Source organism: Bos grunniens, chromosome 4 (genome assembly GCF_055505025.1).
Source record: "Bos grunniens cultivar Pamir isolate PY7600 chromosome 4, Bosgru_T2T1.0, whole genome shotgun sequence".
Taxonomy (NCBI): domain Eukaryota; kingdom Metazoa; phylum Chordata; class Mammalia; order Artiodactyla; family Bovidae; genus Bos; species Bos grunniens.
In genome coordinates, this window is record NC_141168.1 from 49,509,410 (window position 1) to 49,523,074 (window position 13,665).

The window sequence follows — 13,665 nt, forward strand, 5'->3', positions numbered from 1 at the left end:
GCATGCCCATGAGACGACACATGGCAGATACAGCAGGAACTAGAACACAGTTTTCCTAATTTGGTTTACTCTCTGCTATGCAACAGAAACAATGAGGGTTGAGCTGAGCCTTGAAGAAAGAGCAAGTCTGAGATGAGAGAAGAGAGCATTTCAGGAAGAGGAAGTGGCCATGAACCCGCTCAGGGACCAGCGAACAGAGCCAGGCTGTGAGAAGGAAGAGAGGCGGGAAGGCCAGAACCAAAGGGTCATTGTAGCTCATTTAAAGCACTGGAATTCACACTTAGGTAAAGGGGTGCTAATCAAGATTGCCAAGGGGGGTGACACGAGTTACAGCAGTATTTTAATCAGCAGGTAGAAATGAGAGGAATTGAAAGAAGAACCTCTCATATTTCTAGGTTACTTTGATATAGATTTTGCTTGAAAGAATAAAAGTCATCTAGTCAGATAGATGATTATTTAAGGATTTTTCCTGACATATAACTTTACAAAAAACAAACAGATGCTTCATAGATGACTGTATGACATTGCAATGACCACACTCTGGCCTGCCACAGTAGTCTTTCCCAGAGAAATTCAAATGTTTCTAGGTTTCCATCATTATTTCTTGCCTCCTTCACAGACTATTAGATGCAAGGACATAATATATGGAAAACACTTGGTATTGCCTCTCACAAACTAACTGGCCAGTGAATGTCAGCTATTATTATTTTCAAATATATATTTTCCTTCAGGATTTAAAAGTGTTCTCTTTTTATTATGTGGAGTCATGGTAGAGAGGTTAAGAACAGAGACTAGAGTCTCATGAGCCTGAGTTCTATGATTGTGAGATAGCTACCAACTCCCTGAGCCTCAGTGTCCTCATTTATAAAATGGGAGTGATCATACTAACCTTTTGAGTGTATTGTGAGGGCCAAATGACACTCTATATATAAAGAAGTTAGGGTGTAGCAATTTCTTAATATATGGTGGCTACTGTTTTATTTTATTTTTGATTCTGCACAAAGGTACTACTGTAATTGGCACATTAAATTGCAAATCTTTCTGTAAACCTCCCATTTACTCTATGTATATTCGAAGTTACTTGATATGTTATGAATCATAAGAACAGAGTTGTAGAGACAGTGAATGATCCACAGTCCTCGTTTACTTCATTTTGTGGGGAACTTTTTGTAAATATGGAAATGTTACATAAAATCAGTTAAGGAAACAAACAATAAATATGAATCATGGCCAAAATCTCAATGTTTCTATCTGTATAGAAGATAAAAGTAATCTATCTTTTGGATTTTTATAAACACAGAATGCAAAAGCATCTTTTACTTTGTTTTAAACAAACTTTTAAATTTTTAAACACACTTTTAAAAAGATACTTACGTCAAAATACACACGCTGACCCGGCCAAACCAATGCTTTCTTCTTGGAATCCATTGGAAAATCAAGCAGTTCATATCTGTAAGGGTTACCTGAAATTTTCCAGAAAAGCAGCCTTTTAATTAATAGGATTTTGGGTGCCATAAATACAAACAAGATAATAGGAGGTAGAGAGGAATTCGGGCACACATTTGAGCTTTATAGTTATAGCTCTTTTTGAACTCTTGCCCTTAGTAAACAGCATGTGGGCCACACAGAGCAAGAATGAGTCTCTAAGCCTGGTGCCTTCAGCAGATTGAGGGGGCAGCAGTACTGCTCCGTTCTTGTTTTTTTAAAAAAAGGTGATTTAAGCAAATCATAGGTAAAGGGATTCTTAGGTAAATCATAAATCTCTTTCTAGATACTCTTTTTGGTCTCTGAAGGCTCAGCAAATACATTTCTCTACCACCTGTTTTAGGTTTTCTCTGTTTAAATATCAAGAAATGGAGTTAGGATGTGCTTACCAAAAGAAGTATTTAAACAGAACATTTAAAGAATACAGCTTTTTAGGTATTGGTGGTAGCTGGAGAAGCTTTACCAAATACAGCCTGGCTTCCTCTGGTCCTATGATAAACTCCACATTAAAGCATGCTCTGAATACCCATCGCTATATGTAATAAGAACAAAGGCTGGCATTTATTGAACATTTATTAAAATGTTAGTATTATACTGCTAGTATTGTACTGAGTGCTATGAGGGAGGTACTATTATTTCTACTTTAACAAATGAGGAAATTGAGGCACAAGGAAAATAAGCAATTTTCCCAAGGTCACACAATGAATAAGTGCAAGAATTCAAATTTAGGCAATCTGGTTCTAGAGCCTTTCTCTTAACCTAGATTCTACTTATTTCTAGAAAAGAAGAGTTAAAATAAGTGGAAGAGTAGAAAACCCAATGTAGTACTAGTTCCTGGAAAGGTTTCATTTATTAGGGTTATTAGAATATATTCATCTTTTAAAATCCCCTAAAGATGACTAACTGGTCAAGGACAGGTAGATGCTTGAGACAGAAGATTAACGTGGTAACGTATTTCTTCAATCCCTGGTCTACAACTACACGGAAAAGTGTCTTTATAAATTCAACACATATTTGTGTGATTTCTTCCTAACTGTATGCACTTCATGTAATTTCAGAATTAACTAATTTCAGTTCAGTTCAGTCGCTCAGTCGTGTCCAACTCTTTGTGACCCCATGAACCGCAGCATGCCAGGTCTCCCTGTCCATCACCAACTCCTGGAGTTTACCCAAACTCATGTCCATTAAGTCGGTGATGACATCCAACCATCTTATCCTCTGTTGTCCCCTTCTCCTCCTGCCTTAAATCCCTCCCAGAATCAGGGTCTTTTCCAATGAGTCAGCTCTTTGCATTAGGTGGCCAAAGTATTGGATTTTCAGCTTCAACATCAGTCCTTCCGATGAACACCCAGGACTGATCTCCTTTAGGATGGACTGGCTGGATCTCCTTGCAGTCCAAGGGGCTCTCAAGAGTCTTCTCCAACACCACAGTTCAAAAGCATCAATTCTTTGGTGCTCAGCTTTCTTTATAGTCCAACTCTCACATTCATATGTGACTACTGGAAAAACCATAGCCTTGACTAGATGGACCTTTGTTGGCAAAGTAATGTCTCTGCTTTTTAATATGCTGTCTAGGTTAGTCATAACCTTCCTTCCAAGGAGTAAGCGTCTTTTAATTTCATGGCTGCAGTCACCATCTGCAGTGATTTTGGAGCCCCCCAAAATAAAGTCAGCTAATGTTTCCACTGTTGCTCTATCTATTTGTCATGAAGTGATGGGACCAGATGCCATGATCTTACTTTTCTGAGTGTTGAGCTTTAAGCCAACTCTTTCACTCTCCTCTTTCACTTTCATCAAGAGGCTCTTTAGTTCTTCTTCACTTTCTGCCATAAAGGTGGTGTCATCTGCATATCTGAGGTTATTGATATTTCTCCCAGCAATCTTGATTCCAGCTTGTGCTTCTTCCAGCCCAGCGTTTCTCATGATGTACTCTGCATATAAGTTAAATAAACATGGTGACAATATACAGCCTTGACGTACTCCTTTTCCTATCTGGAACCAGTCTGTTGTTCCATGTCCAGTTCTAACTGTTGCTTCCTGACCTGTATACAGGTTTCTCAAGAGGCAGGTCAGGTGGTCTGGTATTCCCATCTCTTTCAGAATTTTCCACAGTTTATTGTGATCCATACAGTCAAAGGCTTTGGCATAGTCAGTAAAGCAGAAAGAGATGTTTTTCTGGAACTCTCTTGCTTTTCCATGATCCAGCGGATGTTGGCAATTTGATCTCTGGTTCCTTTGCCTTTTCTAAAACCAGCTTGAATCTGGAAGTTCATGGTCCACGTGTTGTTGAAGCCTGGCTTGGAGAATTTTGAGCATTACTTTGCTAGCGTGTGAGATGAGTGCAATTGTGCGGTAGTTTGAGCATTCTTTGGCATTGCCTTTCTTAGGGATTGGAATGAAAACTGACCTTTTCCAGTCCTGTGGCCACTGCTGAGTTTTCCAAATTTGCTGGCACTTTCACAGCATCATCATTTAGGATTTGGAATAGCTCAACTGGAATTCCATCACCTCCACTAGCTTTGTTTGTAGTGATGCTTCCTAAGGCCCACTTGACTTCACATTTTAGGATGTCTGGCTCTACGTGAATGATCACACCATCATGATTATCTGGGTCATGAAGATCTTTTTTGTACAGTTCTTCTGTGTATTCTTGCCACCTCTTCTTAGTATCTTCTGCTTCTGTTAGGTCCATGGCATTTCTGTCCTGTATTGAGCCCATCTTCGCATGAAATGTAGGGATTGAAAAAATTAATTTACTTTGATAATTTACCTAATGAGATCATAAAAATTTCAACTGCTTAGATATCCTATACATATATACATACATGTATATATATATATGTATATAGATATATATCTATATATATTTGATATAGCTTTCACTACCTTTTATGGAATGATTCAGCATGCTATACACATACTAAAATCATTATATATAGCAAAGTATGTAATAAAAATAGTAGCTGTTAACACAATCTCTTTTATCTATGAAGTAGGCATGAATATTCCATTTTACAGATTGGGAAGTGGAGGCAGAGAAGTTAAGGAACTTTGCCATGGTCTGTGGTGAGTAAATGGCAGAGCCAGAATGCTACCCATGCAGTTGGACTCCCTAATCCATGCTCTTAAACACTCCACCATATCTTTCAAAATTTACTGCCTCCTAATACGATGCTGAGGTTGATATTGATCATGGCAGTATTCTCTTCTTATATAGGGTCCAAATATTCATGTAGAGGAACTGCATTATAGTGTAGTTCTTGGGTCTTACCAAAGTTCATTTAACAAATATTTACCTCTGTCTGCCATGTACCTCTTTTGTCATCTTCAGTTACTGGCCCTCTAGTATCTTGTCTTTCTCCATAGATTTATTCTCTGTTTTGAGGTGTCTAGTATGGGATAGAATTGATGGCTAGTGTACGAGCTTACTATCCTCTTTAGTGAAACATATCTGGGAAGACCCTAAACTTTGCATCTGCGAAAAGACACTCCAGAGTGTTCAAAGGAATTGATTAAATTGATCTTATTATTTCCTGAGTCTTACTTTAATGATGATCTTTTCAGTTTTATCACAACAGCTACACGCATGTCTAGACTGAGCCTCTGAGCCAAATGTTGTCCTTTGTGCTGATCACTTGAGCTAGAATGAAATTTGTCAAAGCTAAACCATAGAGAGAATGGGAAGGAAATAAACATTGAAAATACAAGTAGAATACAAGCATCTAATTTTACATTTGGTTTCTGGTTATATCATAGGAAGCTCTGTAAAGAAAAGTAAAGAGCATCTGCAGAGAATTTGATTTAGTCTGTAATGGGCTCCTTTGTTTAATGTTATTATTGAATAAACTTCAAATATAAAAAGAATGAATACTGTTCTGATTTGAAATCACGTTACCTCTTGTCTTCAAAACTGTTGTATCATAAGGCTTTGTTGGCACCGTGGGAGGGAATGGCTGTTGGGTTCGGGCTTTAATGCCAGTGTAGAGATCCTTGGGTGATGTAAAAGTCGGGAACATGGCTCCACGGGAGATGTGTGTATGGTAGGGGTGTTCAATTGGATACGGGGAGCAGATTTCCCTGAGATTTAGTTGAGAAAACAAAACAGAATAGAAAGAAGTGCAATGGAAAACACTTAATCATCCAATATTTATTGGGACTCCCTCCTTGTGGCGAGTACTGTTCTAATCCCTGGTGTATGACAGTGAGCCAAAGGCCCTATCCTCATGGAGTTAGCATTCTGGTGGAATAGATATCACAAAACATATGAAATTTTCTTAATTTTGCTAAATGAATAAAAAATATTATTTTAAGAATTAATCTCAAAAATATACAAGCAACTCTTGCAGCTCAATTCCAGAAAAATAAACAACCCAATCAAAAAATGGGCCAAAGAACTAAATAGACATTTCTCCAAAGAAGACATACAGATGGCTAACAAACACATGAAAAGATGCTCAACATCACTTATTATCAGAGAAATGCAAATCAAAACCACTATGAGGTACCATTTCATGCCAGTCAGATGGCTGTTATCCAAAAGTCTACAAGTAATAAATGCTGGAGAGGGTGTGGAGAAAAGGGAACCCTCTTACACTGTTGGTGGGAATGCAAACTAGTACAGCCACTATGGAGAACAGTGTAGAGAATACTTAAAAAACTGGAAATAGAACTGCCATACAACCCAGCAATCCCACTGCTGGGCATACACACTGAGGAAACCAGAATTGAAAGAGACACGTGTACCCCAATGTTCATTGCAGCACTGTTTATAATAGCCAGAACATGGAAGCAACCTAGATGTCCATCAGCAGACAAATGGACAAGAAAGCTGTGGTACATATACACAATGAAACATTCAGTTTAGTTCAGTTCAGTCACTCAGTCGTGTCCGACTCTGTGACCCCATGAATTGCAGCACGCCAGGCCTCCCTGTCCATCACCAACTCCCGGAGTTTACTCATACTCATGTCCATCGAGTTGGTGATGCCATCCAGTAATCTCATCCTCTGTTGTCCCCTTCTCCTCCTGCCCCCAATCCCTCCCAGCATCAGAGTCTTTTCCAATGAGTCAACTCTTCGCATGAGGTGGCCAAAGTATTGAAGTTACTCAGCCATTAAAAAGAATACATTTGAATCAGTTCTAATGAGATGGATGAAACTGGAGCCTATTATACAGAGGGAAGCAAGCCAGAAAGAAAAACACCAATACAGTATACTAACACATATATATGGAATTTAGAAAGATGGTAATGATAACCCTGTATGTGAGACAGCAAAAGAGACACAGATGTATAGAACAGTCTTTTGGACTCTGTGGGAGAGGGAGAGGGTGGGATGATTTGGGAGAATGGCATTGAAACATGTATATTATCATATGTGAAACAAATCGCCAGTCCAGGTTCGATGCATGAGATAGGGTGCTCAGGGCTGGTGCACTGGGATGACCCAGAGGGATGTGATGACCCAGAGGGATGGGGAGGGAGGTGGGAGGGGGGTTCAGGATGGGGAACACATGTGCACCTGTGGCAGATTCATGTCAGTGTATGGCAAAACCACTGCAATGTTGTAAAGGATTAGCCTCCAATTAAAATAAATAAATTTATATTAAAAAAATAAATCGTAGTGAATTCTTTATCAGTGCATATATTTTGCTACTGATATAAAAATATGAAAGTGGAAGATATATGAATTTTGTAGTTTTTGGAACACTACAGGAAGAATTTCTAGTTGCTTTCCATTTCTGCATCTTATTTTTAGAGAATCCCCGTACTTCATTTTATGGAATCCTTTTAGGCATTCAATTTCAACGGGCAAAATGATCCCTTACCATCTTGGACTCAACCAGGCCATCTGTTTCTTTAAGCAATCAATCAACAAAATATACTGCCTGTTTATATACACAGCGTACACAGTACTGTTTAGAGATCAAAAAGCCAAAAATAGCTAGTATACTGAATGAAAAAAAAAACCCAACAATTTAAAAAGACAACAGGGATACAATTTTCTTCTCATTTGAAGAATAAGCAGAGTTCTTAAAAAGAACTAGCAGAGGTTTAAAAAAACCTGTGTGAGAGTTATCTAAATTAGAGGAGAATCAAAATTAGGAAGTCCAAGGAACAAAGAAGTGTTATATATAAGTAGAAAATACAGTTTTAAAACAGGCTGAAATCTTCATCTCGAATTTCTAGTCTTCAGAACCATGAGACCATAAATTTGTTTGTTTTTTTCCCAGCAAATATAACCAGATAATTCAGACCTCCAATAGAGCATATGCAAACTAAATAGAAAACACGCTCCAGGAGTACAGGCGCTCTGGGCTTTTATGGGAGAAGAGCTAGGGAAAGGGTTTGAAAGTTGAACTGCATTTCTAGTGCTCACAGTGAGAACTCACAGAAATTATGGGAAAGCTGTGTGATGTCTGTATTTACCAGGCTGAAATAAATGTATAGGTTATGCCACAAATGTTTATGTGAAAGTCTTGTTACTGAGATTTTTCTATCACTATTTTCCATCTAAGTACTGGAAGGATTTATATAATAGCTTTTGCAAGTTACTATGGATGGTGTGACTATGAAAGAATGAGAATAATTTCTATAAGAAACATTTTAAAATGTCTCATTGCTTTTGCATCATAGAACATTTTTCAGTAGCAGTCATTTTTGGTTAGTTTGGCCATCTGTTCTCATCAACCTGATGCAAACCTGTACTGAATTCAGCAGCCCTGGCATCTTGGTGGGCTCTCTGAAATACCTCATAGCTTCAGATTCTTAACAAGTTCCTGGTCTCTTAAGGACACCACAAGAAGTTAAGATTGATTTGTAAGAGAAAAAGCCCGGACTTCAGGCATAAATCATTTCTGAGGCCAGTCATCTATTTTTGTTTTTGTGTAAAGTGATCTGGTTTTCTTGCCCTTGTGGCAGGCTCTCCCATTTGAACACACTTTTGAATTTGGTATAGCATTATTTTATTGCTAGCCACTAAACACTTTTCCAGTTTATAAGTGCCACATCATCTACTGGACAGCTTGGAACAAGGTATAACGTCATCAACTATATGATGACATGAGAACACAGAATCAGGACATTCCTGGATTCCAGCTAACTGATGTCCCTGGGAATCATGAAGACACTGAAGTAGTGACTGGTCTTTCACTGTAGCAATACTGGTTGTACTTCATTTTACATGCTATGCAATGATTTTCATTTCTTCTAGATAAATATTTCCAGTGTCTGCTTCAATGGTTCTATAGTGAACTGTGTCCCCTTTGTAAGAGGAATTAATTTCTTACCATTATGCTTGAAAATAAGTGAGCATTTAACGTTTGAGCAAATAAAGCAGGAACAAACATGTTTGTGCTCATGGAGAGTGTCCAGTCTACCTGAGTCAGGAAAGGCTGGAGTTTCCTGTAGGCTAGTAAAACCTAGGTTCTAAGGGAGGGTTTTGTTCAAGGCACATGCAAAGCCTTGAGGGCTTGGCTCATTCACCTTCAGGTAGATCACTCAGGAAGCAGGGGACCTGGATGAGAAACAAAGAGATCCTAGGGACAGTGAGGAATGAATGAGAAAGGCTGGGCTTCTAATATTGTCCAATAGCCAGGGGACCTGAGTCATAAAACATACTGAGAAGAATGGTTAATGGAGTAAATTGAATGCAGTAATTGTCTTAGTGCTAATTGACTTTTAATGTATGCAACTTTTCTGGGTAGAAAATTCATTTTGATTCTCCTGGGTTCTTTCCAGGATGTGCCAGGTTGAGCTGAGGTGTAAGAACCAGTGGGAATGTGGAATTAGTGGGATTAAATTTGGAACTTCTTTTTTTTTTGGAACTTCTGTTACCATTTCCCATGGACTTGATGTGGTTTAAGGAAATGTGGTTATGAATATTTCAAAAAATGGTCCTATCTGCTCCCTGTTCCTAGAAAATATCCCAGTAGGCAATCTTGGAAGATCCTCAGACATTGAAACTGCTACATGAGTAGGAATTACACTCAGAGAACTTTGCCTTTAAATGCTAACTACAATGATAATAAAACACATGCCAGGCCCTCTGCTAACTGCTTTATCTACGTTCTTTCTGAGAGAATAATCTGCTGATAAGTATTTAGCTCCAGGTCAAAGGCCAGGGCAAGGCGACCCCATGTCTTACTAATTTGATATTGGTAAGAACTTCCTGAACAAAAGTCATTACATTTCTTTTCATTATATCTTGTTTTTGTCACAGAGACACCAGAAAGCAGAGATTAATTTGTTAATTTAGAAAATAAATTCCAAAGGCCAAGAATTTGTTGTTGTGCTGTGTGTGTGTATTCAGTTGTATCCAATTCTTTGCATCCCTATAGACTATAAATCACAAAAAAGAATCACAAGAATTCGATAAGCTTTTTCTTTCTGAGATTGATCCTCTTAATAGAAAGTAAAATTGCAAAATGTGTATCTGTAGTTCTTAGGATCTTCTGGTTTTGGGTGTGGCCTGGATTTTGGCTTTGTGTAGAAGGGGTAAAAGTGGGACTAGGAAGGCAGCGAGTGGCCCCCATTAATTTTCATCACTTAGGATTAAGGCAAAACTTTTTTCCCTTCAGATTCTAGTAATATATATTCCTAGCAAACAGTATTAAGTTATATCTGGTAATGATTTAGGAAAATGTTTTTTACTTTTAAGACCTGAAAGCTGTGGACTCTGTGTTTCTTGAGTTGAGGTATATTATGGAATTTCGTTTAATATCTTGTTATATATGTTATTTTTGTTAGTTAAAAAATTGCAAATTATACCCTCAACTAAATTTTCAAGTTGTAACCCATTCAAGTTTTGAGTACCAATGACCAGAATGTATTTTTATTCCTTTAAACTAAGACTATGTAGAAAATAATTATATTCCTGTTATAATTATATTAAATGATTTATAAATATTATTTTTCATTTTGTGTCCATAAATAGAGAAGAAATAATAAGGAAAAGGCGGAATATAAAACACTCGCTTAACTACATACACATTTAAATAAAGGAATTCAGTTTCTCTTTGAATAATTCAGTTAGAGGCATGAGCTGTCTCTGGACTCAGTCTGCTCTATTGAGCAGGTCTACCAAGATTTTTATCAAAACACTACACAGCTCTTCCAAGGGTATGTTTGAGGAGTTGAGGTCAAAGGGAAAAGAGACTTTGGAACTTAACAGGCTATAAGGTCATCTGAGGAAAAAAATAAAACCAACAAAAAAGGACTTTACTTTTTGTTTTTCATGTTGCCACAAAGAGAATTTGAAAAGTCCAAAACAGAGGTCTTCATATAGTTGTTTTTTAAAAAATAAAACCCCAAAGAACCTAGACTTTACTTTTAATAGCCTTTTGAGCAGATCTTTGCTTTAACTGGAATGCAATTCTTAAATGCCAGCTTAGCATTTCCAGTTAAGATTGATAGGAACTCTAACGGCATCAGGGACACCGAGCACTCGGATAGTGGATTCTAATACCATTCTCCAGGGGAAGGAGCTGGGCTCCTTGGAGAAATGGCTGGTTCTAGAGCTGGGGCAGGACATAAACAGGATGGAGCATCTTGTACTCCAGAAGCATCTTGTACTGCCAGAAAGTAAGGAAATGCTAAAAGAAAAAGCCCCACAGTGATAAGTGATGAACTACTCAAAAACAAAGAAAAGAACAGAAAAATAAACCAAAAACCCTCATACACAGTGCCCCCAACCATAGGAGTATGGTATAGAAGCCAACTGAAAGAGCTCTCGTGGCCAATTTGAATGACAAAATACAGTAGTACAGTACTGCTACTAAAGTATCGAGTACAAAATAAAATCCATGAGTCTATACTGGTTAAATAAGTGATTAAACAAATGAGGAGGAATAGACACATTTCCCTTACAAAACAATACCAAATAATTTATGCAGATACCCTGCCTTCAAGGAGGTGGAGTATAATTCCAGACTTTTAAGTGTGGGCTGTACATAGTGATTTTCTTCTAAAGAGGATAGGATGGGAAAAGGAGAAAAAAAGGTTAACCGCACACTAGGGGAACCTCATAAATACTATATCAGCTAGGTAATCAAGGTTACCATCAACAGTGATAAGTTATGCATTGGATAGGATATGATGAAAACGGCAGTTTACCTCTGTGGTCCTCCTCCCTAAGACATACTACTGCAATCTAATCATGAGGAAAACACCAGACAAATCCTGATTGGGGGACATTCTACAAAATACCTGACAGATAATCATCAAAACTACTGAAGTCATTTAAAGTATTTATTTTTATTTATTTGGCTGTGGCAGGTCTTAGTTGCAACACATGGGATCTAGTTTTCCTGATCAGGGATCGAACCCTTTGCATTGGGGGCACCGAGTCTTAGCCACTGGACCACTAAGAAAGTCCCCTGAGCTAATTAAAAAAAAAAAGGGAAGTCTGAGGAACTGTCAAAGCCAAAAGGAGCCTAAGGAGACATGACTACTAAAGGTACTGTGGTGTCCTGGATAGGATCTAGGAATAGCAGAAGGACATTAGGGGAAAACTGAGGAAATCTAAATAATACTAATGCACCACTATTGGCTCATTAATAGGACAAAGGTACCATACTAATATCAGATGTTAATAATAGGGGAAACTGGCGCTGAGGTAAATAGGAAATCTCTGTACTATTTTCCCAATAATTTTGTAAATATAAAATAGTACTAAATTTAAAGGTTTACTTTAAAAAATAAGTCGGGAATATAATTGGGGGAAATCAGTAATGCTGTTATTTTAGACTTGTATCAGCCTCTTCTCTTGCCCGATTAAGAAAAAAAAAAAAAACTATGAAAAGTATAACTTGTCCTTACACTGTCTAAGACATATAGATGGCCAATATTTTTTTCTTGATTATAACAGGGAAGGAAAATATAGTTGTCTACTTACCCTACTGTTGAATTAGGTGGTTTGGGCAGCCTAGAATAAAAACAGGAAACAAATCCTAATTTATATTAAGGACTTTTAAAAGCTCACATTTCTATTAGCAACTTGCTTAAGAATAAAGAAGTATCCCGTTTGCAAACTACAGAGTCTTTATGATACTGACTGACTTTCCGGAACACTGAGTATTAACCAGACAGATATGATATTCTCATATCTCAGTTGTCTGTTGGTCAATTTTTTCCATTACGCTTATTCTAACTTCAGCCCCACTCACCACTCGTTCTGCATTTCTAATTTATTCTAATGATAATAGAGCTTTAGTTCTTACTGACTTCACGCTCATAGGCAGAGCACCGAAGTGCTCAGAGGTAGCCTGACACCATGCGTGTGGTGCAATTACATGACCTAAAGTGACCTGAATGTGGCCTGGTTGGAGAAAACATATAAGTACAGTGTGTGCTTTGCCCTTTGCCCAGAACTGCTCACCTCTCACGAGAGTAGATGTTCCCCAGTTGCAGAGAGGCTAGAACAAAACTGAACGAGTTCTCAGAGGCATGCCTTTTCTGAATCACTTCACTATTAGAAGGTTGTGTATTTACTAATTGCTCTGAGCTCTATGTGCCAAGAAATAACACTGCAGCCCAGGGACAAAGTCCACACTAGAGAAGGACTGTCATCAACTTTCATTGGATTTCACAATTAGTTTCAGCCTATACAAATATTTCTGAAATAGTTCAGTTATGAAAAATGAACAGAATGCTATCAATCAATAGTAAAGGCAGTAAAATTGAATATACTGTTTGCTTTTTTATATGTTCTTCTATTTAGAAAGTGGTACATAAGCCATATAATTTTATCAGTCTATAATGTATTGTAAACACACAATCCACATGCACTTTAAAAGGTTTATATCTTTATTTGGACTCTAAGTTTGTTGGAACTAAAAAGAAAAAGCATGCCTTCCAGTTAAATTTCTGGTTGAGTAGGGGATAGAAAGCAATGAATATAATAATCTATGAGATCGAGAGCTACCACATTGACTATTATATATGAAACATTAAATCAGCATTTAAGGCTTTTCTCATTTAGCTGATTTTGACAAGTACTTACCTAAAATTAATTTGATTCAACATGGAAAAAACTGTGTGTGTGTGTGTGTGTGTGTGTATAACTGAAATCACTTTGCTATACACTTGAAACTAATACAATATGGTAAATGAACTATATTTCAATTAAAAAAACAAAATGGAAAAATAAGAATAAAAATTTAAAAAAGCTTTTTTAAAAATTC

At 37.4% G+C, this 13,665-nt stretch overlaps 1 protein-coding gene across 15 annotated transcripts in view; it reads right to left on the reverse strand.

Annotated features, from left to right (window-relative positions):
• SPMIP4 (sperm microtubule inner protein 4) overlaps nt 1–13,665 on the reverse strand; it is a 40,902-nt gene that overhangs the window by 10,213 nt on the left and 17,024 nt on the right. For 11 of the 15 annotated variants that reach the window (XM_086398419.1, XM_086398417.1, XM_086398418.1 and 8 more), the window contains 3 exons: nt 12,378–12,407; nt 5,381–5,562; nt 1,375–1,463 (listed from right to left, as the gene is read on the reverse strand). In XM_086398419.1, coding sequence (XP_086254545.1) covers nt 1,375–1,463; nt 5,381–5,562; nt 12,378–12,407 — 301 coding nt within the window. Of the gene's footprint in view, nt 1–1,374; nt 1,464–5,380; nt 5,563–12,377; nt 12,408–12,860; nt 12,943–13,665 lie in introns of those variants that run through there. The other 4 variants (XM_086398420.1, XM_086398421.1, XM_086398423.1 and 1 more) reach the window with 3 other exon arrangements.